At 40.1% G+C, this 24,070-nt stretch overlaps 3 protein-coding genes and 1 long non-coding RNA gene across 8 annotated transcripts in view; 3 read left to right on the top strand and 1 right to left on the bottom strand.

The window, feature by feature from the left end:
• The window catches only part of LOC114880549, a 77,599-nt gene extending 63,460 nt beyond the window's left edge, over positions 1–14,139 (top strand). For all 3 annotated transcript variants that reach the window (XM_029196669.2, XM_029196671.2, XM_029196670.2), the window contains exons 5-7: positions 6,336–6,508; positions 11,567–11,946; positions 12,137–14,139. In XM_029196669.2, coding sequence (XP_029052502.1) covers positions 6,336–6,508; positions 11,567–11,946; positions 12,137–12,348 — 765 coding nt within the window. In that variant the 3' untranslated portion in view covers positions 12,349–14,139. The remainder of the gene's footprint in view (positions 1–6,335; positions 6,509–11,566; positions 11,947–12,136) is intronic.
• A 427-nt stretch (positions 14,140–14,566) lies between these two features.
• On the top strand, positions 14,567–18,845 carry LOC123988162. The gene is made up of 3 exons (XR_006829694.1): positions 14,567–15,107; positions 18,489–18,653; positions 18,753–18,845. It is a non-coding gene; the product is annotated as an uncharacterized LOC123988162 (long non-coding RNA).
• LOC114880552 lies at positions 17,947–19,751 on the bottom strand. Of its 3 annotated transcripts, XR_006829693.1 has the most exons (4): positions 19,049–19,751; positions 18,736–18,922; positions 18,555–18,666; positions 18,359–18,444 (listed from the first exon to the last, which is right to left on the bottom strand). XR_006829693.1 is itself a non-coding variant. In XM_046287216.1 (3 exons), the coding sequence occupies exons 1-3, from the start codon at positions 18,826–18,828 to the stop codon at positions 17,947–17,949; spliced, it is 303 nt and encodes a 100-aa protein (XP_046143172.1). The 3 variants fall into 3 exon arrangements, 1 of the variants encoding a protein (XP_046143172.1); XM_046287216.1 differs by lacking the exons at positions 18,359–18,444; positions 19,049–19,751 and adding an exon at positions 17,947–18,044 and having other exon boundaries at positions 18,736–18,828; XR_006829692.1 differs by lacking the exon at positions 18,359–18,444 and having other exon boundaries at positions 18,579–18,666; positions 18,747–18,922.
• Positions 19,752–21,363: 1,612 nt separating this feature from the next.
• LOC114880548 (NHL repeat-containing protein 2) lies at positions 21,364–23,983 on the top strand. Its single transcript, XM_046287215.1, has 7 exons — positions 21,364–21,453; positions 21,614–21,948; positions 22,188–22,354; positions 22,430–22,589; positions 22,679–23,097; positions 23,186–23,415; positions 23,503–23,983. Exons 2-7 carry the CDS (start codon positions 21,642–21,644, stop codon positions 23,945–23,947), a joined length of 1,728 nt encoding a protein of 575 aa, XP_046143171.1. The 5' UTR covers positions 21,364–21,453; positions 21,614–21,641; the 3' UTR covers positions 23,948–23,983.
• The last annotated feature ends 87 nt before the right edge of the window (positions 23,984–24,070 follow it).

The following is a 24,070-nucleotide window of genomic DNA, read 5'->3' as shown; positions in this document are numbered from 1 at the left end:
TTTCGTACGTAAATAACCGACTATATTAGATTTCCATGGCTGAAGAATTCCGAAGAGAGTCTTATAACTTGTACAATCTGCGTCTGATGATGTAACAATAGAGAGGACGAAGGGGACTGTTCTTGGTACTGAAAGTTGTTAGTAATTGAACACGTGTTATCTATCGATCTTTGATCGAGCGTGCGTCGCGTCGTTTTGAAAGCAAGTGAAAATTTAACCGGGATCTCGTAGAAGAGTAGAAGAATGCTTTTCTATTTTCTTTCCGAAGCCATAACTAACGAAAGAAACAATTGTGAAGAAAGTTGAAGAAACGAATGAAACTTTAGACGTTCGCCATTCGGTGTCGCGACCTGTGACCTGTGGATGGGTAGATGGTGGATAGTGAATAGTGGAAGAAGAAAGAATAAAATGGAATTTTCTAAACTGGAAAGGCGTTTTCGTTCTATTCGAGGATTATTCTGGATCGAGCTAGGCTTAAAGCTCGATGTCACGAGTTGATTGATATTAGAATCGTAATTCGAGGCTTTTGTCTTTTATCGTTTCATTTAATTCCCCGTTTAAAAAAAAAGTTTTTCACGAGAACCACTGTGAGAACCTTGATTTTCTTAAAGAAACGAGCGATATAATATGTAATTCATAGTACGACACTTTGGAAAGCGTCGAAATTACCTTTGACCCGTGGCAATAAAACGGAAACTCTTTCATCCTGAAAGTTTAACGAGGGGACCGAAGTGCTGCGTCGTAAAACCATCTGAGGTTGGAATTTTCCTAATTTTCATAAAAGGAAGAAAATTCTTTAACCTATTCACTTAGCGGCTGTATGTTCGTGAAATATTTATGACCGTTAATTAATCAGTAGGTAAGTACTGTACAGGCTGTACGCATCTTACATACGTAAATATTTGTATTTTTTATTCACAAATATAGTTATACAGGTATCAGGAATTATCTGGAAAATGTGGGAGATTTAAGCGAATCGAAGCGAGTTGATTCCAGGGAAATTGAACTATTTTTTTCTCTCTTGTCAGTCACTGTCACGGTTTCTCCATTGACCGTACCTCTCGTTCTCACCCCCTTTCGAGCGAACAGTTTCCCTTGACGTTGCGTTGGTTTGTCACGCTTGTCCGCTTATCGACGGATTAACCAGTGGCTGGTTGCTGATGGTGGTGGGTCGGTGGTGGTGATGCAAGCGATGCGGTTCATCGTCTACCATTCTCGACGTGCTTCGTCCGGACGTAAAACAGTTTTGTAATTAGAAAATTCACGATAACTGCGCTGTTTTTTTTTTTTTTTTTTTTTTTTTTTTGGTCAAAAACAGGTACTTACCTATATGTATAACTAACGATAACGATAAGGATGAAATGAAATCTGGTAATTAAAATGATATTCGAATATTATTAGATTGGCAAGTAAATAGTGTATCTCGTACACTCTGATGATCCTAATCTAACAAGTATCGATCCTCTATACGAAGGTTTCACGCAGTAATAAAAGTGGCGAGCCGTAAAATATCATCGTGTTTCCACGCACAGACTGGGCTAAAATAAAACAGGATAAGAGGAGGGGAAAATATTTCACGTTAGCCACGGCTTCTAATTACGCAAGCTAAACGGAAAAGTTTTCGCGTTAAATTAAGTCCGCGGTTTACGATGTTAACGCGGAAACTATTTGACGGGATGGAAGGTCGCTAATAAAGATGAACGAAAGTCTCGGTTGAAAAAAAAGATTGGTCAGTATTCTGGTCCCTGTATGTATCGATTGGTCGCGGTTACAACAGGGAAGTTTGTCCGAATCACGCTCGCAGCAGTTGGAAAAATAAATAAATACGTTACTTTTCACTGTCGCGTCCGTAAGAACCGTAAGAGCCAGGTGAACGTTAAACGGATTTGTCCAGCGTAAAATCTATAATCCCTGCAGCGCAGCGGCGATAATTAGCAGACGGGGGCAGTCGTCGCTGTAATTTAATAATTGCCGGTAATTTCGCGTCGTTTACTTGCGCGCAACCAAATTTCAAAGGTAGGCGGAGTGGCGAGGGGGGTCCTGGTATTAGCCGGCGGCTAATACGATCCACGGCCAGGGAATCGTGACAAATTGCAACGGCTTCGATACGATCGAACGTTGCGTTGGTGGCCGCTTGGCCGTTTGGCCGCTGAATTTTCGCCAATCGAAACCAACTCCGCAGGGAATTTACAGATTGCCCCGCTGCTCCAGCACCGTTCGCGAAATCCCTACCTATTTCACCGTGTAACATCGGGGGCTCTGCGATGCGCAATTATACGGCCAGAGATAGTCTAGTACACCGCAGGGGTAGAAATTATTGAGTCGAGCAATTTTTTTCAAGACCCCCCACCCCCATCCCGACAATATTTAAGGGATGTAAGATTTATCGTAAGCCACGTTAATGAACAGAACGAATAATTGTCAGGTAGTTTGATTATGATGTCGAATCGTGAAATAATCGAGGGAAACGATGCGGAACGAAGCACACGAATTTGGTTGCAACGTCACGTTCGGTGCAGGTGCACGTGGATGCACTCGAAAAGAGACTCCCACCGAGTTATTGCTTTTGGACAAATACAATAGGCAAACACGATTGGGACACAACTTTACTACTCTAACAGACTTGCCCTCGACACACACGACACGATACGATACGATACGATACGGTTAGCTTCGTTTCTAGATTAAACTATCTAATCGAGCAGTTATTGAACGATATTTCTAATTTTAGAAAATAATGCGCAGCATTAGTTAGGTCGAATTAGTCCGACCAGCGCAGCGCAGCGGCTGAAAGGGAGTTAGTGGCCGGGTTTTATAAGGAAGTGCATAGCGCATATACATATTATGGTACAGTTGGCAAACAGAGTGAACTAGAATGGCGCGAAGAGCAATGGCGGTAGCTGGACACTCGGTGGACCTCAGTGACCACAGATTTATGAGGACCCCGAGTTTGCCAGTACGACGAGAATTTCGAATGTTTTGCGGTGTGGCTGATGGGAAAATAATGCGGCTTAATATATCACCGGCTTAATTATTTTTCCTGGATAATTGATTGGTAAATAAATTCTGTTTGCGGTGCGGACTAACTTAGCATATTAAAATCATCCAACTGAACGGGAATCTTTGAAATTTTAAAGAAATTATAATGTCTTTGCTAAAATTATTCTAGATAAATTAGGAGATAAACATCTGAAACAAGATGATACGTTGACGCATAGGAGAAAAGGAGACAGTTTATTTTGTCGCAGAGCCGGCCGCATTAACTATCTCCCCAGCTAGATGGAACAAAGGAGGGAATGATTTAATTCGTGGTCTTGTTAGGGACGGTTTACATTTAAAAAAACACGTCACGTTTTTCTCATTCTCATCCTGGTATTGTTTATAAATTCTAACAATTTCAAAGGAAAAAATTCATGAAAACTGTTTGAATTTCAATGCTCCTCGGTGCCGAGAATCTATCGTGTGAGTTGCGGGAAAGAAAGTTGCCAATATCGTCCTGGAATATGTAGTAGTCGAATCGTATCGAAATGAAAGAAAAGTTCCATAGCTTATTTTTCTTTGGTTATTGTCTTCTATTTTTCCATGGAGAGAAGTTAACTTTGATGTTAACAATTTATTGTAACAAAAGTAAAATTCGTAAACCGGTAGTAGATATTATGGATTAAAAATAGGCTAGTCGAGTAACAGAATCGTGCTCGTTCAAGCTGCATACACGTACTTATCGTATGTATCTCCAGTATGTTTTCCAGTTAGAAAACTAACGTCTGCCAGGATAGTGGTGCGGAATAGAAATTGGTAATGCCGAATGACCGAGGATCGTGTTCAAAAACCGAGAAATTTATGCGAGTTAGTCGAGTTATTCGCAAACTAAATTTTACACCAGCTGTACGCGTTCGTGATCGAACTTTCCGATCACGGTGGGTACATCGTTTTAACCGAATTGCCAACTCGTTTTTCTTTCAAAACCTCTGCTAGAAACGCAAAGAAAAAAAAGGAATATTTCTTGAATAATCGTGTCGAAGATACGTAACGAGAATACGAAGAAGTTTAATCGATTTTTTCATATGTTTGAATATGTTTGAAATCGTTACGTTTAAACCTAACGTAACTCGACGTAAGTAAGACGACATTGTTGGAAGGATCTACTTAAATCGGATCATAAAATTTGTGAGGATACCACCGGACACATACATATATGTATACAGGAGCATAAAATACAAAGAGACTGTTACGGCTTTCCAGTTTGTTCCGGATCTGAACGAAAGTTTTTACACGACCCTAAAAGACAAATCCCTCGAAAGTTCGTTCTACTGAAAATTCATTTTCAAAGTGAAAATCCATCGCGGAAAAGCGGAGGGGAATTATGTAAACGAGCGGAAGCGGCCTTAATTGTGCTAATGCAACGACGTTTTTTAAACGAACTTGAGAAACCAGCTGAAACGAACAAGATGAAGTATAAAAATTTTTTTACGACACGCGATTCCTTTATGGATTTGTACTCTCTATCTGGTCGTTTTCTTTATTTTAACGAACCGTTTCTTCAGAGAAACTATAGCTGTTTAAAAACTTTTATCAAGTTTCTTTCGATTTTAAAACATCCAATAATGGAAGTTTAGATTCTGCAGGAGTAACCTTTTTACTTAAAAGTTAGTGCATATCAAGTAGGCAATTAACGTTTACGACGCGACGTATCAATTTAAAGCAGAAGCTTTCATGAAAATTACTTATCAGTAAACAAGATTAAGACACCCAGTGTATGTACATCGTTTCATAATTACAATTTCATCTATGTAGAATGCAGAATGTATAGAGAGAAGGAAGGTTACGTCTTTTCGTCATCGGAAAGACAAATCTTCTTTTTGCACGCTTATCTTTCGAGGGTGGTGCTTCGATCGAAACTGGTGAAAAGTCAAAGAGAGGAGAAGAAGTCTGCGGAATTGGTTAGCTGGTTAGCTGGTTAGCTGGTTAGCTCGAGCGAAAAGGCAGCCGTGAGCCGTTTTTATCGTTATTTTCTAAAGAAATTACGAAAGGCTATTACGATCTTGCATACAATGATATCATTCATTTTCAATATATTGTATTATACAATATAATGAAAGTTCATTTTTTTACAAACAAAGTTTATTTCAGTATCATTGCTGCTTAATTAGACGATCGTCATCTTCGAAACGGTGTTAATTCGAGATGATTCTTAATCCTCGATTCAGAACATCAGCTAATCGTCATTAAAGATCCGTCCTAAAAAGCTTATCAAAGGAAGAAGAAAAACAAGCTTCTCGTGCTGGTTTTAATTATCTCTATTCCTCTCTCTCTCTCTCTCTCTCTCTCTCTCTCTCTCTCTCTCTCTCTTTTTTCAAGTACATCTTTTTTTTCCTCTTGATCATTGAAATGGTTTTTTTTCGCTTTATCTGTTCCTCTACGTTCAATAGGAACCCGTACTCCTGCCGCAGACACGGATAATCGATTGGAAACCATAATTGGAAGCTGCCACCGTACGTGAAACAATTAATTAGACCTTAATTAGCGCTCGGCCCAGTTTCAAACGGTGCGCTGGGTGGATTCTAGAGGAAGCTGGGTCTTCGTCATCGTGTTACCCTCTGAAACTCGTGGAACAGATAAAGGGTCAGCTTTCCTCTTATTTAATCTTTTTTCTAACTTTAATGAGACCTTATCACTGTATAATTATCATCTCGACGGATCGAAGAATACGATAGGATTAATTTCCTCTTCGATAAAGCATCGACCTACTTCCAACATATTATAATTTCTCTCAAACTTTTTCGAGTAAAGCTAAAGAAACTTTGTCCTTTAATTTTGTTGCAAATGGCCATCGTTTATCGTTTAAACGGAGTTGAAACCGAGTAGCCTTCTCTAGCCATTTCTAGCCATTTTAAGATAAAGAAAAATATTGAAAGGTATCGAGGAGCCCTGTATCAGCCTTTATCATCCCTTAACGACCTCGCCAGGAAAAAAATCTTGAGAATCTTCAAGGATAGTCATAGTGCAGTCTTCTACTGCACATCCGACAACAGAGACCTGTCATCCGGTTGTCGACCAAGTAGAAAAGACTCGGACGAGCCATAGACTCGAGTGAAAAACACTCGTTCTCCTTTGGTCCGGTTCAGCAGCGATCAATCGTGATTCTGTCGATACCTACTCTCTCTACATATACCTACGTCCCACGAGATCCTTTCGTCACAGAACTAATCACCGAGTGAAAAGTCAACTGACTGATTCTGCTGCTTTTCATCAACCTTTCGTTCGATATTTTTCCCCGAGATTTGTTGAATAAATTAAATGTATAATTACATTTTGGCATTGTTATTGTGTTACAGCTACGGGAATATACGTTAACCGAAACGTATCACGAAGACGACGTGGAGGTGGAGTTTGTCAGCAACGACAATCTACTAGCGAATAGTCCGACCCCCAGAGGGATCGATCCGAACAGGGACCTGAACGAGGCTATCGCCGAGGAACGAAAGGAAATGGACATCCAGAGATACAGGTACAGCTCTGTGCAGGTTTATCCTTTTTTACAAATTCTCCCATAAACGGAATCGAAGCACCGAGAATAATTAAAAAATTTCGAAATTACGATACAAATTGCTAGACGCTTTGTTTTACAAATTCTCCTTTTCAATGTCAATCTCAACAGTTGTATTATACATATTATGTACTTATAACACATTGAAAAAAAAGAAATTCGTACAACTACCAGATTGCGAAAAGGTCGTTGTAGAGAAACCGCGAAAAGATGAATTTCCTCTAAAAGTTAAAAAGGAAAATAGAGCAAACAACCTGGTATGGATAGAAAGTGGTAGAGTGGGAAGTTGGTAATGATATGAACAGGCCTGAAGAGACCAGCAGTTTTTCAAAGGAAAGGAAAGGAAAGGAAAAGAAAGGGAAAGGAAACGTAAGATGAATGTTGGAAGGAGCGAGGTGGAAAAGCCAGGGGAAAATCATCTGAACGACGCTCTATTTCCACAGCTCCTTTCATCGTGCGTCTGGACATTGTCGGACGGTTTTCAGCCTGCCAGATCTCGATGTCCTTTATGCGCCACTGTCCATTCAATATGTCTTCCTGCTTCTGAGCCAAACTCTCTGTTACACGACCTATTTCTCCAACTTCGTTTCAAGCATTGTCACGTGAACAATTGAACGACCGAGTTTCGCGAACGATTAGATCTACCGATTTTTCAAATCACTTCTTTCGTCCTATCTACATACAGACATACAGACATACATACACACATATGTATATGTATAGCAGGCAGCATGTAGTCGATTGAATTTGACTAATCCGCGATTAATCGTTGCTTGCAATGATCACAGTTACAAATTTCTATTAATGATAATGCACCGAACAACTTTCAAAGCTAATGGTAGGCTATTTATGATCGGTCACCGATATAATTGCTCTAATTTCAAATTACTCGAATCTATACTTGGTGTATGTGTAGCTTTCCTATAATTACTGAAATTTACAAAATCACTACTGTTATACTCGCTCTAGTTTACATACATTTCTAATTTCTACGATTAGTATACTTGCCGGGTGTAACATAGCTTTACTTTTTAAAATTTCAAAGTTACCACATGACAGGAGACAAGGCCGCTAGTTTGCTTTGGTCCTCTCCGTTTTTCCATATTATTTACCTATCGTAAAACAGGATCCCAAGAAAATGTAATAAAGGCGACCGCGAATCAAATACGTTTCCTGCCTCTGTCGTTGCCGATTCCCCTTGGGTCAGTGTATACATTTGACATCTGATGCCCGATAACGATATTACTTTCCGTGGACTTGCCAATTCTCAGTGGCAATTTTTGCGATACACTTCAACAAAATAGAATGCCCTTATCGTTGTAATATCCGGGCTATGGTCCGTTGTCCATCGGTCCATCGGTCCATCGGTCCATTGGTCCATCGACATGATCGTCTAGAAACGAACGAAAGAACGAACCCACCCTAACTTTTCCTTCACTTAATACTTTTTCTTCCTTTCATCGACGTCTCTTTCGTCTCTTTTGGTAGCAGAAATTTTTATTTAATCAAGATCCCGTAAGGAAAGGGTCGCTTTCATTATGTCGAATCGAATCGAATCGAATCGAATCGAAGAGGCAATATAACGTTAAGGTTATCGAGATATCGATGGAACGATCAAACGCCCTTTGAAAAGCAACCACCCGAGCGGTGATAAAAGTAGAAAACATAATTATATAAAAAATTGTAGTAAACACGATGTTAAAAGATTCGGTAATTTTTATTGTTATTTCGTTACATATGTAGCACTAAAGTGATTGAGCAAAAATGAAGCGCGGAGAGCTGGTGCGACCTGGCAATTAGATCGACTCGATTCGATAAACCAAGGAGAATCGTGCCGCAAACGTGATCGAAAAAAGGCCGTATTGATCGGTCGGATAAATTTTTTTTTTCTTCTTTTTTCGTTTCGACAGCGGGAAATTGTTTCGATGAGAGAAATAGAAACAGCGCGATACACGCTTCTCTTTTTTGGTACAACGACAAGCGTAAAATACGTTGCTTCCGGCACGAAACTTTTAACCAAATTGGAACACCATCGAATGAAATTTATTTTTTTATTTAAAAAAATTTTTTATTTCCTGCCTTTGGAAATATTTTCGTTGACTGTGTTTTCAGTCGCGATCAAACCTTCATCTTACTTTGGTGTTTCGAAACTTTCAAACGAAAGACTTTTTTACCTTTATCTATTAGTGAAATAAAAGCCAAAGGAATAACAGAAAAATCTAAAGGATGAGAATGAAAACGAATTTAATATTAAATTTGAACTTTTCAGAGGTAAATCCTATTGACAAATGACTTTACACCAATTTTCATCAATTTCATCGTTCGATGCGGTCAGTAAAAATCGACCGAACAGAATGAGCCAAGTTATTTATTTGAATAAATACAGGACTTTGGAAACATTTGTATAGGTGTCAATCGTTCGACGATAAAAAGAAAATGAAGGTTTGTTATTATCCAACGAGGAGACTCTATTGAATAATACTTGGTACAATGTCCTATTCACTAGAGTGACCCACTTTCTCCTTCGAATGTAATAATGAAAAGAAAATTCTTTTTCAAGCACAAAGGAACGCGGGACAATCGTTTTTGCACCGTAGAAATCTTTTCTTGGAAGCATTCAAAGTACTCGCCAATTTGACCAAACGATCCGATCGAATCGAATCGAATCGAATCGAATCGAATCGAATCGAATCGAGTCGAATTGGTCAACGTTTCTAGACATAGCATATGGTAGTTCCTCGAGGATTATTAGATTATTGTTCTCTCTCAGTCTGTTGTACGAAATGGAAAATATTGTCAAAATTGTTTAATTGCAATTTTTTGTGCGTGTACGTGGATTTTTCCAGGAAACATGTCTGAACCAAGTGGACCGGGAAGTGAAGCGGGAAGTGAACCGGGAAGTGGCCGGTAATCCTGGAATTTACGTCGACTGTCGGATACGAATTTATGTCACCGCCGGGGGCATTTGCATTTTAAAATTGTCTCTCTCTCTCTGTTAATGAGCGTTCTGAATTGCAAATCCCGCATATAATAACGCGCTTTCGTAAATACATTTTCAATTAACCCGCGAAAGTGACGTTTCGTTTAATTGATTTTCGTTTAAACGGCGAACTGTTGCGATATTGAATATTGACATTTTTTCTTCGCCAACGAGTGAAGAGAAGTATTCCATTTTTTATTTTATTTTTGTATCGTTTTATTACTTTTTTATTTAGATATTCTTTACTTTATTACATATTGGTTATTAATGTCACGACGTACACTGTACAAATTTCCAAGCAATATAATAATCTTCTTCTCAATATTAAAACACAAACTACTATCGATCGCATAAGGTACGCGATCGTGAGAGAATAAAATCTGTCATACGATTACGATCAGAGAGAAAAAAAAAGATGACTAGAAAGCACTCTGGCCTACAGCTTTAAGCCCTCTTTTCAAAAGAAGAATCAGAGGCTAGCGTTCCTTCGTTCGAGATGAAAGGACTCGAGCTCGAAAGCTTTAACGATCCACGGTAAGCCACAAAAACTCTATTCTCGATACTCGTCTGTTTTTCCTACGCGAATTTTAAGGGAAGCAACGTTATCGCAAAAGCTTCATCGCACCAACTTCTTATGCTCTATACTCTATCATTTAATGTTACCTCTGATAATTATAATTAGGCTGCACGATCAAATCTATGGTCTAAAAGAGGAAGGTTGACGATCTGATTCAGCTAACTCAACGCGACCTGTTATTTCTCTTCATTTAGTTGACCCGTTGGAGAAAATTAATTTAATTAAAACGAAACTCCCTAGTTTGTTTCGCGCCAAGTTTAATCCCCACGAGGAGAGGGTGGAGTGCATAAAAAGAAGAAAAAGAAATGAAACGTAAAAGTAGTTTGCGTGGATTCGTGCGAATTGTAGATGACAGGGTGTTGGAAAAATTGTTAATATTAACGGACCCATTAATAATAGGAGGGAGGGGAGTAAAGAAAATTGAATTCGTTTCTTCGTTTCTTCGTTTGTTGTCTAAAAAATTCATTTCCGTAATCATCGGGTCGCGTCGGGGGGACGCGGCTGGCCGAGCGAGAAAATCGCGTCTCGATCGATCGGTGTGAGTCGAGCGAGCTGCAGTTCGCCTCCCAAGGCGAATTTCTGCTTATTTTCGAGAGTGGAGGGAACCGAGGAAAATAAACTAGCAGAGAAAATTCGCAGCAGGTGAATGACGGTTAATTCGATGCTCTCTCTCTGCACCGTGACGAGGGCTGAGATAATTATTCGAGGGAAATTGGAATGATGCATATGTGCAGGAAATAAATTCAAAACTCGTTTCACACACAGGGTTGTCGTTGTGGAAAATTGGGAAAGCGCTGATGTCTTGTTAAGCGCATTTCTTGAAACGTTACCTGTATTAGTTATGTACGAGTTCACCAGTGTTTTTCCACCGTGATTTCAATGTGCCAAGGTGAATTTGAAATGATAAAGGAAACTCTATTCCGTGAGAATAGACGCGACGCGAGCTGAGAAACTCGAGCTGCTGGCGAAGAGCGAGCAGCTCGTCGTCTAATACCGAGAAATACGAGAAGATCGAAAATTTCGAGAGCGAAAAGAACAGGATGAATAAGTTTCAGAAGTGAAACGCGCTTCCTTCTTCTTTTTCGGTTTTCCTTACCCTTGTTTCTTCTTTCTTCGTCTCTGTTTTCCAGCATCAGCCCGGACAGCTTTACGTAGACACGGCGACCGTAAATCAACTCTCGAAATTATTTTCGAGTGGCGCACAGAGCTCGAGCTCGAGGAACTCGCTTGTCTAATCGTAAGAATTTCAGCGACGAAGCCAAAGAGTCGATCATTTATCCGGTAGGAAAAATAACGCTTGATTGCGATCCGAGAACCATCAAACTCCGACGCGACACGTTTCAAAGATTACCTATAATTAGAAATGATGAAATTATGGAATCTATCTATGCATATTTCAAGTTAACGAAACTGTTAACGATGCTGTGATTTAGGTCGATGACGATATCGATTCTGGTTGCAGGTATTGGACAACGACCGGAAGTGGCCAGTTGGTGACGGATGTTCCACGTGACAACAAGGCAGTGATCATGGACAGCATCGCTTCCTCGTACGCGTGGCAAAGGCCAAGGTTTACTGGAACACCTCCGCCAAAAATGACCAAGTTCGACCAAGGAAAGAGCAGTTGGGCTTATCATCAAAATCAAAATCAAAAGTACAAGCAAACAGAGGAGGCGCAAAAAGCGCAAATCTTCAAGGATATTCAAAGGAAAATGGCAAACGCGACCAATGGAAACAGCCTGAATCATACGTGGAACTCTACCGACGTTATGAGCCAACGTCAACACAGGCTTAGGATGAAACATCATAGACTAACGTCGAAAGGGAAACGTGTGAGAACGCGTGAGTATGAAACTCGGGAAAAATAATGAATTTTCAACTGTTTAACGATTTTCTGATAAACTGATTTTCATGGTTTCGAATGGTTTATTCGATCGATCCCCGATTAAGGTTTCGCCCTTTCAATCCAGCTTGCGTTTAACCGAGGTTGCTTTCACCCCTCGGAATATGAATGTTCGCTCAATTGTTGCAGGTGCTCCTAGAGACTGTAAGGTCGGTGAATGGGGTCCGTGGAGTGCCTGTAGTCGCAGCTGTGGTGTGGGAGAGACCCAAAGGACGCGGAAGATAACGATAAAGCCGCGTCGTGGTGGATCATCGTGTCCACCGTTGAAAGAGACCAAGTGGTGTGGCAGCGCGAGCCCCTGTTCCGATGGCAAATCCATCCTGGACAGCTATCAATGGTAGTCGCGTTCTCGTTGTCGTTGGTCAAGTGGAAATATCGGACGATTTAGTCGGGTAGGGAGTCTAGAGAAAATCATCCCTAGGCGAACACGGTGGATCGTCATTAATGGTCCCACTGGGGGATTGCGTGAATAAACGTTATCGTAGTCGTAGAACCAAATATTTCGCATGGATGAAGACATCTGGACCCAGAATTCGTTTATTCCTCTGATTGACTAACTTTTTTTCCAACAATTCGAATAGATTTTCATATCGGAGATAATATTATTATGTAGACGTATGCGTATATTCATCTTTCGACGAATCGAACGTGCCAGTCGAACAGGCTCGGTTCGTCATCGGCTGATTCGACGAATCGGAAATGGGATAAAGCTTGTCGCGATTCGACGAGAATTCGAACCGGTTTACGGATTATCCTGCCGGGATAAAACGAATTCCCGTACGAGATCCACTAAAACTCGAATACGAACGTCCTAGTTCCCATCGAAGCGGATATACGATCCAACGAATTCGTTTCGAGCCTGAAACGGAGGAAGGAAAAAAGAAAATTTAAGAAACGATGAAAGTAAGTAGAGAGTTTTGCGAAGGTTGGAAAAATTCCCTGAGGTTGAAGCGTTGAACGCAATTAACTCATTGGTCTCTGGCACGTCTAGATGTATAGCTGTAGCTGTACAATGTATGGCTCTGTACGTATGTACATACATACATACATACATCTGTGTGTAACGAACGAAAAGGAAGCCGGTGGATAAGAAAGTTTACGGAAAAAATTCAACGAATGGCTCGCGTGTCGATCGACAGTCTTACAATTAGAGGGCCTTAGTCGACGGTCTCTGGTTATCCTCAACCGGAAACTGGCTTTGCATTTCTTCGCCATTTCTTCGCCATTTCCCGCTGCTCGCGTTTGGCTCGTGTTCTATCGATTCGATGCACCTACCATGGATTAATTTTCAGCAAAATTGAAATCTTGAACGTTAATTCTCTTCATCCTATTTAGCAGCATACGATTTTTTATATTATTTAAAATGCGAAGAATATGCTTCCTGCAATGTGAAATAAACGATCAGAGTACGCGCCTGCTTATTTGGTCCAATTCATGCGAACATCTACTAAATGAAAGAATGAAAAATACCAAAAAAGAAAGATCTTTTCCCGACGTTAGTGCTACGATCGTCCGTTCTCGTGGCGTATTGGGGAAATTTTTACAAAAAATGAAAAAAGATATCATCATCAGGTACATACGTCTTAGGTGAGCGTATTATATCTTAGGGATAACTTTAACGATAATAATTAACAGCTAACGTTTAATGGTAACTGGTTAATTAACAGGCTCGTATCGTGGTGCAGCGGCTTGTCTTTCTCGCGTTTGTATCATTAACGATCTGCAATTTTATCACAGCCGATCAAAGATAATCACTCAGGTCTTAATTAAATTAAAGAGAGAAGGGAAGAGAGGTATTGGGGGTATTGAAAGGTTGGACAGCGAGACATGGAAGAAACTCTTGTTGGGTTTCATTTTTTTTATTAACCACGAAGGAGGTAATTTCGAGTTCCGGTGAATCGTGAAATTTCTCGCGGTAACAATAACATGACGCAACGACGAAAGGTTCGTTTTCTAGCGGGAAAAGGAAGGAACAAGCCGTCGCAGTTTTAGCAGCATTAAGAATGAACGTTTTATAAACTAAACGCTCGAGGGAACGATTTCGTAACGATACGGTGAAAAAGGGAGAGAGAGAGAGAGAGAGAGAGAGAGTGAGAGAAAGAGAGAAAGAAAGAGAGAGAGAGAGAGAGAGAGAGAGAGTAAAGAAGTAGAGCTGTAGTTTGCCTAAGAAATAAAAGCGCGAGATAACAAGGAGTAGACGTTACCAAAGAAACGCCCGTGTAAATGTATATCTTATCCTTTCTCCTCTGTTTCCGCTTCTACCTTCTCTACTATTCCCTCCAAACTTCCTTCGAACCATCCTTTTCAACCCTGCCTCTTATTGTCCTCCTGTGTCTATCATTTTTCTTCTCGACTCTGTTCAATCCCTTCCATCGTATGCATACAACTTGACGCTTTTTTCTCTCTTTTCTCTATTCTCCATTTTACACATGAGAGAATTCAGGAGGACAATGACAAATCAACGAGCGTGAGCAAGATGGGGTGCAGGGTGGGGGGTAGGGGGTGGAGAAGGGAGAGAGAGAAAGAGAGGAACGAAAGAAAAAGGGAGGGAAGGAAGAAAGGAAGAAAGGAAGAAAGGAAGAAAGGCAAAAAAAAGAAAACAAAGAAAAAAGAAAGGAGGATGATTCTGTACAAGTCACTGTGCATTCTAGCCTCTAAGGATTTAGCTGATAGGACTTTAGCTGTTAAGCAAAATCATGTAGCAATGTATAACACGATAAGTTTATATTACATAATAAAATCTGTCGATAAAGATTCATTCGAACAATATTTTTCACTTGTGACGTATTCGTATAATCAATAAAATAGCTATATTGTTTCAGGAATACTGGCCAGTGTCGAGTTCTTTCACCCGGTCATTCTTCGCTATCCCTGTATGCGACCTATACATATTACCTAATACTTGATACGGATATCCAGACGTTAGTATTAATGTTCATTAAAAGAAAAAGAAAAAGAAAAAGAAAAAGAAAAAGAAAAAAAAAATCAAACGAAAACTAAAGGATAAGATTTGGAGATTCTCGTTAACGATTTGATCCTTGGACCGACAATATTAATAATCGTCCCAACGGAGCAGTTCGGAGCGGTATGTGGAGCCGAGGTTGGTTGTTATCACGCAACATTAGCCGAAAATAAAGGACGCTTTGCCGCTTCTCCGCTTCTCCGCTTCTCCGCTTCTCCGCTGCAGCATAGCGTACGATTTGCTGGAAGTTAACCGGAATACAATGCCTAGGAGTCGTACACGATCTGGAAACCCCTCTGTCAGATAAGAGGGTGGAATCCACCCTTTTGCTCGACCCTCGAGTCTCGAGGACGAGTCAAGTGCAATGATGCTGCACAAACGCTGCTCGACCTATTCACCGATGCCTGTCTTTAGCCGCTCGCGTTCAGTTAATCGTGTTAACATATCTCTCATTTTACATTTTACATTTTACCAACCATATGTATTTGCTAACATGTTTGCTCTGTCTCGGACGGAAAATCGTCCGAGTATTGTTCGATCGTAGCGCAGACAAGTTGCAAAACTCGCGACAGTGCAAATGTTTAACGAGAGAAATCAAAGGGGTAGAGTGTGTATCTTCTGGCTCGACGCGTAAACGTTTTCAGACGAAAGAACCAAGAACTTTGGAGTCTGAACGAGAGACACGCCGCGAATTAATTATATTAACGCTTTTAATTAATCAAGCTTGAACTCTGGAAAGAGAAAGAAAGATAGTCCGCACCGAACCACTTACTCTGGAACATCGTTATCCGTGTTTGTCTTACTTTCGTCGATCCTTCTCCGATCTGCCGCGCGATTTTTCGTCGGCAGATAAACGTAGCTTTATTGGATGAACGTGAAGAAAATAGAGAGGAATAGGAAGTGGAAGTTTGCTGGTTCTCTTCTTGTTGCTCTACGCCCGATTTAACGTTTCCCTTAGTTAGAGTTAAACTTTAGACTTAACTGACAGCTCTTGGAAGCTTAACGAAAATTCTTTGTTATTTATCTTGGTAAATTTTTGAAAGCACTCTCGTTCGTTATCGTATCATTTAATTTACCTGAATAGTTGTGAATAGTCGTCAGGTTTCGAAGGATTCGTAATTCTATTATTATATCATAAGAGGTTGAACGCCGCACCGCGGCAGTATCAGACATAGCGTAGCAATGAAAATAAATGTTAAGGGTCGCGGTCGTGTCGGTTGAGGAGATGGCGTCTTTGGTGTTTCTCGCGAAGTAGCGAGAACGGTAAAGGCACGATTCAAACGGCAAAGATAATTGAGCGTGAAGAGCGCGCAGACGACGATAATAGGGGAAAAGGTGTAAAATCGGTCCTCTTGGTCCGTTGTAATTGAGATATTGTCAGTGAAACAGGCACAGTCTGATCAAGGCCCGAGGCAGTCTCGAGGCAGTCTCGAGGCAGTCTACAGGCAGCCCGAACGTTCATAAAATTAATAACCCATAAATCCAGGAGAATATCGCGGAGAAAATTACCCGAACATACATGTATATAATATTATATTACCGGTGCTGCCGACTTGCCAGCCCTTCTTTCCACTAGCAGGCAAACTTTCACTTTCACGGGGTTGAAATAACGAAAAAGGGTAAATTTCTTATTATATACCAGAAAAAGAAAATACGCGTCCATAGTGTACGCTGCGGTTATTTATTTTATTTATTCAAAAAGGGAAAGAGGAAAATTGCGTTGAATTTCAAATGAATAATGGCTTCTGTGGGACGTAGTTGACGTTGAGAATTGTAAATGAGGCGGCCGCGGCGGATATATCGAGTCCGTTCAACTTGGACGGAAGGAACGTGAGAATCAATGTTTAGTCTGCAAACAAGACTGCGTTTCTCGCATCTGTTACGATCACGTTGTTCTAAGCAATGCCCAGAGGTCTCGTTCTGCCCTCAATCAAACTGGAATAGTCTGTGTCTCTCTCTCTCTCTCTCTCTCTCTGATCAGGGAAGAAAGGTATTGAGACTTTTAACTGTTGCCAGTGATACGACTCAATCGTTGCTCAGACATACCAGATACATAACAGGACACGAATGAAATTTAGGAGGATACGGAAGATATGGAAGATTATTTGCAGTATATTTTTCGAATCGCTCTCGATGAAGATTCAAGGTTCTCGATAAAATTCCGAAGGGAGTATAGCGCACAGCCAATTGCTTAGTAGATCTTTCGGATCTTGGTCACGAACCGATAAACTGCAAGCTCCTCGATACACGAGGAAAAATGGATATCAGATGAAAAGAGAGGGAGATAGTTGTTTGTTGTGAAAGGTTCGACTAATAAAGTTATGATCCTACGATACTTTCAGTATTCGTATAGAACGAACGGTTTTTCGATTCAGATTTTTCTCATTATTGGAAAAGAGAGGAGAGGAGAGAAGAGGGTTTCTCGAGGGACGAACGGATTAATTCGGTGCTAGGGTGAAAGTAATATCGGTCCCTGTGAATAATGGACCGAAACGCGGTCGCGCGAACACGAACGAAAATACACTCGATTTAACTTTTAATTAATGGATTCGTTAGGGTAATAGAGTCGACCCTGCGCTGCTGTAACTTTTACCACCGCCTGCCCAGGGATTGACTGTAACTTTTGCATCGTTGCCACATTGCTCGAAGGTTTTCCATGTTGATTAACTTTTCCACTCTGAATCATTTAGCTGTCTTTCAGAAGTGAAAACGGACAAGCGAACTACTCTACATTAAATAACTAGTCAAAATGAAAAAAGATGTGCAAGTTTTTCTAACTGATTGAAAATTGTTTGACTAGTGTTTCGAAGCGGCGCGGAGGGCGGAGGGTGGAGAAGTGCAGTAGTAGTGATCGAGTGATGGATAGGTCGCGATCGAATCGACAGGCATTGCAGCTGAGTAAACGACAAACGCTGGAGGTATAGGTCGGAAGAGGAAATGGAAAGTGTGCATGATGATACGCCTTCTGGGATGCAAGCTAGCTTGGCTGATCAGCGAAAAATCTGATGTTTCTCTTTGGTTTTACCCCGGTAAAACCAGACCAGATTTCTGTATCCACCTTTTTAACTAAATATTCTGAAAAGAAGAATATTTTATTGATTTTATTGAACCGAATATGCTACCGAATATGTTTTGGTAAATTTCACAAGACCAGGTTTGTGCGACACTATTAACATTGTCTAACAGGCGAATAACAGGGTTCGAGCAAGAGGCAATAGCGCGTGTACGCGTTTACGGGCTGGCTGCGGGCTAAAGCAGCCCATAAACATGCAAATAGTCCATCTCGCCTCTCAAAATGCCAAGTATCGAGTATCGTAACAGAAAGAGAGAGAGAGAGAGAGCTTTATGGTTCGGTAGATCTTTCCGTGTGTTTGTACCCGTTAAATTCGACAAGTTGATCGAACGATTGATCGATGACCAATTACCTCGATGATCATTCTGTTATTCTGAAACTTGTACCGTGAGCAAGGTGTAACTGTAAAACAGTTCCCGTGAGTGAGTCTGTGGTGGTGTTTTCAGTGGACCGTTATCGCAAACTCGCGACTCCAACTCCAACCATGGAAATATGATCCTGGAAAAACTTACCACCAACTTGCTGATAACGCAAGGTCCCACCGCTAATTGCCATCGTAATTAACGCGAGCCACCGTCGTAAATGGCTGTTCTTGGAAATGAACGTTCCTGGTGCGTACCAACACTAAAATCAGTTGAAAAACTTTACGTTTTACAGTCTGTTATGCGGAGCATAATTTATGGCTTTCTTTACTTTTCTTTCACCTATAGATGGACCACCGTAGACAAACAGAGTGTCGATTAACTGAATTCCAGGCTGCGAGTGATTACGTAAACAAACTTTCATTCCAGTAATTGTAGCGGATACATTGTCGGAAGGCTGCAACCCTTCCCTTTCTTTCGCCAGCTGGATACGTTGTTAGCACACAATATCGACGGAGCTGAAATAACGAAGAAGAATGGGCCGAGTGCGTCTGGCTGGGTGGTAAGCAATATAACGAAATAGCTTGTATATCCGGTGCGTCGCGACTCGAAAACATTCGCGAAACAAATACGTATGTACATACATATACGAATGTGAAACTAGGCCTCGTTCCTTCTGTAAGGATGGACCAGCGTTGATTTTCTGGTCTTGATCTTTAAATATTCCCAACGCGGACACTTTCATTTCCGAGCACCTCAAGAGAGGGTTCGTAGGAAATTATACAGCAGTAAGCCAACGTGTGACTAATCATAACTTCTCGCAATCGCGAAACTTGTAAACTTCTAGCTGACTGCGTGTTCAGCGCGAGAGAAGACTAATGTTAGCCGGGTGAAAATTGAATCTAAATTAATTTTACTCAATGAATAGGTAAATTTTCTTCTTCGAATAGTATTACTTGAAAAGGAATTTGAAAAATTCAAAGAATTCTGCTTCCATTCTGTCCTTCGATTTCTCTCCATCTTCTTCGATTATAATTCGATATATTGCGTTTTTCATTCAGATATAATATCTAGAATGCGAAACACGTAAATTTGGTTATACTATTAATAACTTGCCTCGCGTCGAATATTCTGGCAGCACCGTTACATAGACATTACGGTGTTTCCTGAAAGTATACGAACGAGTACCTAAGGATATTATAAATACATATAATAAATATATGTAGCGAGTTAGTAGATGGAAAATTAGCGAGCTCAGAGACACGACTACGTAGATGCGAGAACCGAGGAGAAATTTGTTACTACCACTCCGTAAGTGAGTTGAAAGAGAGAGAGAGAGAGAGAGAGAGAGAGAGAGAGAGAGGAAATACTAGTTTGGCATCTACGCAATTTCCTTCATTAGCATCGAATTTCCGCAAGATCCCCTTCTAACCCATCCGCTCTTTCTCCTCTACTACCCCCTTTCTACACTCTACTACGTAAACTACATAAACCAAATCTCTGGCTCAGCAGAGATACAAGCTATCCTTCTTGTCACTAGTCGCTATAATTTCATTAGCCAGTCGTGCCTGGTTACGCTAACAAATTGCCACTTCTAACGATACGTTCCTTCATTATCCCTCTGTCCAGCTATTCTATACCAAATTCTATACCGAATTCTATAGAATTCCCGTGAAAATCGACCGTGCGATGCATTTCGATATTAGACGAAAGGTTGCTCAACTTTTCGCGATTGTCCACAACGTGGCCTTTGGGAAGCTCAAGTTGAGGAACTCGGTAAGGAAAGTGAACGTATCACATTTTTATTATACTAAATTACAGCGTTCTCCTCCTGGTGAAATACGAGCCACGCGTGATGTCAGCCTTGCCTCCTTTAGTTGGGCTGGTTGGTTTGCAATCAAATCTCATTTCGCTCGATTCTCACCAAGTGAAATGCAATTTCAGCGTAAACTTTCCGTGCACTAACTAGCATCCTGCTATCCTGGCGAACCACCACCAGAATACACTAGGCTGAAAATTGCATTTAGCCACCAGGTTTTAGCACACGCTGACGACAACACCAGTCGTCAGTATGTATCTCGAGCATCAAAGATGTAAGGGATTCGGGGTTATCAAGAAACCGGGGAGGTAAGGGATCCAGTGATTTCGGAGCAGTCCCTGCAAGCTCCATGAACAGAATGGTCCATAAAGGGTAGGAATAGAATAAACAATAACTGGGAATGACTGGGAAGGATGGTCCCCGCGAGGCCCATAAAGAGAAATAAAATAATTAATACCTGAAATGGGTGGCTTTGGCCTATAAAGAGGGATAAAATTATATAAATATGTAACTGTAAAAAATAAAATAAAATCAGCTTATTTAATAAGCAAAGAAAATAAATGAAGTAAATTAAATAAACTCTGGAAAGAAATTAGAGGACAATTATTACACTGGTTACGCCTTCGTACGGATCTGATTTCATTCGGGGATGTCAGAGACCCCTCTGCGCCAATGACGCCCTCTGGATACCTCTGCAATCGTCCTGGGGTATTAGGGACCCCGAAGCACAGGTGACACTCTTTCTATGTACTTACATATGTACGCATATTGCATATACATACATAAATACACATATGCTGCGGACTGTGGACAACTGTGGACAACTGTGGACAACTGTGGACACGTAACAGTTGAACTATTAAGATTAGTCTAATCATTTCTCAAGAAAATTATTATAATATTCTACTTTCATTCTTTTCTTTTCTTTTTCCAAGTGTGTTAAACAATTGTCATTATTCTGTAGTACATATTATTTAATAGACCAAGTAAATTATGAACGTACAAGAGACCGTGGAAGAATTGACACAAATTTCTATAGAAATACGTGAAAATTTGGAATCGTTAGTAGATAGGAAAGAACGGAAGAATCTGATACTGAATCATATCGAAGAGTTCGCGAAAAGGGGATCACGAATCAGCGATTTTCAAAAAGGTTATTCATTTTAATTTCATACATTGCTCTAATATTGTATTAAATACGCTCGTAACAAATTACGTTCCAACAAAATGGTAAGTTGAAAATTTCTGAAATTACGAGTGTGCGCACTTCAGTCTAATCGAATTTTTTTATCTATTTTACTTTTTGAAATACATACGTATTGAAATTGATATGAGATAAACATAATATTATTCTGATATACCATTAACAATGATTTTTTATTTTTCTTAGGTAAAAAGTGCTGCAGGCGTTAATAATTATGTTTCGTAAAAAAATACCTAAGACATCTAACGAGGAAAATTCAAAAGATAAGACAGGGGCAAATGTGGTAGAAACCAATCGTAAAGAACACATGTCCTTAACTGAAAGTGAGAAACACGAATACCTCCAGCTTTCAGAACTGGAGAGAATTCTTGACCAAGAACTATCAGATTTAACAATTCAAGAGAAAGAATTTTCTTCTACCGAAGAAACTATGGATTTATTACATAAATATAACGATATTAAAGATATAACTCAAGCGGTTATGGGTACGATAGCTGTGTCAAATGGAACTACAGTTAGGAGTTTGTATCACCGATACGGTTTATCTCCAGAGGAAGATTAAATCCATATGTTACTCTTTCATACAATATTTTTTGTTTCTTTTTCTCTTTCTTTTTTACTGCCCATTCCCCTTGCTTACTCCAGTTTCTGAATTCTCTTGTATTCTATGCAATCTAGTTTTTATAGCCTTTTTATAGACTTTTTTTATACTGAAAATATAATGAAATTTAAAGAGAAATACTTGGTTTGAACATGTCAGGATTAGAGTGGTTCAACGTCACTGAGGGACTATCCGTATATCAACATCTGGTTGGGAAGATAATTATTTTGGACTTTTTTACATATTGTTGCATCAATTGTATGCACATTTTACCGGATTTACATGCTCTTGAAGAACGATTCACCATCAAAGACGGTCTTGTTGTGGTTAGTATACCTATAGTATTTTTCTTAATGTACGTTACAGGGAAGGAAGCGTTATGTCCGATAATTTACTTGTAGGTTGGAGTACACAGCGGAAAATTTACAAACGAACGTGATTCAAAAGGACTATTATCGGCTATACAAAGGTATAATATAACGCATCCAGTTGTAAATGACGCGACGCTATCAACATGGCGCAATTTAGGAATCTCTTGTTGGCCAACTCTAGTAATGATAGGTGATCACAGTATACCTTGAATGTACTATTTCTCATAAAATTGCTATTTTGAAAAAGTATTAAGTAAAATATTCTTTTGTATTACGTAGGTCCTCTAGGGGAATTACTTGCAGTTTTCGTGGGCGAAGGCCATCGGGAGGAATTAAAGTTGTATACGGATGTAGCATTAACATACTTTAAGTCGTTAAACAAAATATCCGAGCATGATGTACCTTTACAGTTAGCACGGCATTTATTGCCTGTCGGTGGGAATGAAGCACTTTTATTCCCCAGTAAGTTGGAAACTTTTCAGATCGAGCAGGGGGAAAAATTGATCATATCTGACACTGGCAACAATAGGATTTTAGTGACAGATATGTTGGGTAAGGTGGAATATGTTATCGGTGGTTCGAATCCGGATTTCAGAGATGGGGATTTTCAAACTGCCAGATTTAACGCACCTCAGGGGGTGTGCATATTGGGTAGTTGGATCTTCGTAGCCGATAACGAGAATCACGCAGTTCGAAAGGTTTCGTAGCAATTCGACATTTAAATCGTAGTATCGTTTCGTAGAATACGATAAATAAATGACTTAACTTTTTTATTATTACTTTTAGATAGACTTGACGAGGAAAATCGTTACCACGGTCGCTGGTACAGGTGTTCAAGGCTTCGATCGTATCGGAGGTAAATCAGGCAAAGATCAACTTCTCTCTTCTCCGTGGGATGTTGCTATTTTTAATCACGAATACGATAACAAGATTGTACCTGTGTTATTGGTCGCCATGGCAGGTATACATCAGATTTGGGCAGTTTTTCTGGAAAATACCGTCTGGTGGAAAAACAAGTAAGATGAAAGTTTCTTTTTCGATACCTATATAGAGTAGGTTTTTTCGTTCAACTGACTCGTATTCTTTTACTCGTATCCTTGTAGAGAGTATAAAGCGGATTCGTGTGTTGCAATAGTAGGAAATGGTAGAGAGGAGAATCGTAACAATGCGTATCCTCACGCAGCAGGTTTCGCGCAACCATCTGGTTTGACCATCGATCAGAGAAACAAGATTGCTTATATTGCGGATAGCGAAAGCAGTGCTATCAGACGTATAGATTTACAGAATGGACGAGTTTCAGTCGTTTGTGGTGGAAACAAAAATCCTGCGGTTAGTTTAAAGGAAAATGTCTCGTGCAACGCTACTTACATATTCATATTATGTATATCGATAAGGATTCATTGGAATTTCGTTAGTTACGAAAGCCCTGTCGATATCGCAGGATCTACACGATTTCGGGGATTCCGACGGCACACGGTATACCGTGAAACTTCAACATCCTTTGGGAATAACATGCCATTCGAAAGAGAACGTCATCTATGTAGCTGATACTTACAATCATAAAATAAAAAGAATCGAAGCGAGCACTGGTTGCTGTAAAACTTTGTACGGTGATGGAAAACCTAACCAGAATTTCGTGGTACGTTCCGTTTCGTTTCGTTTCGTTTCGTT

The sequence above is a fragment of the Osmia bicornis genome, chromosome 9 (assembly GCF_907164935.1).
Source record: "Osmia bicornis bicornis chromosome 9, iOsmBic2.1, whole genome shotgun sequence".
NCBI classification, from domain to species: domain Eukaryota; kingdom Metazoa; phylum Arthropoda; class Insecta; order Hymenoptera; family Megachilidae; genus Osmia; species Osmia bicornis.
The sequence above is the reverse complement of the archived record's forward strand: the minus strand, read 5'-3'. Positions and strand labels throughout refer to the sequence as shown.

Coding starts and splice junctions, on each gene's coding strand:
- LOC114880548 (XM_046287215.1), top strand. CDS start 21,642: ATGTTTCGTAAAAAAATACCTAAGACATCTAACGAGGAAAATTCAAAA. Junction 23,098..23,185: donor AGAATCACGCAGTTCGAAAG/GTTTCGTAGCAA, acceptor TATTACTTTTAG/ATAGACTTGACGAGGAAAAT. Junction 23,416..23,502: donor ACCGTCTGGTGGAAAAACAA/GTAAGATGAAAG, acceptor GTATCCTTGTAG/AGAGTATAAAGCGGATTCGT.
- LOC114880552 (XM_046287216.1), bottom strand. CDS start 18,828: ATGAAAGTTTGTTTACGTAATCACTCGCAGCCTGGAATTCAGTTAATC. Junction 18,667..18,735: donor CATCTATAGGTGAAAGAAAA/GTAAAGAAAGCC, acceptor AACTGATTTTAG/TGTTGGTACGCACCAGGAAC. Junction 18,045..18,554: donor GCGTTATCAGCAAGTTGGTG/GTAAGTTTTTCC, acceptor TCTTCTTTTCAG/AATATTTAGTTAAAAAGGTG.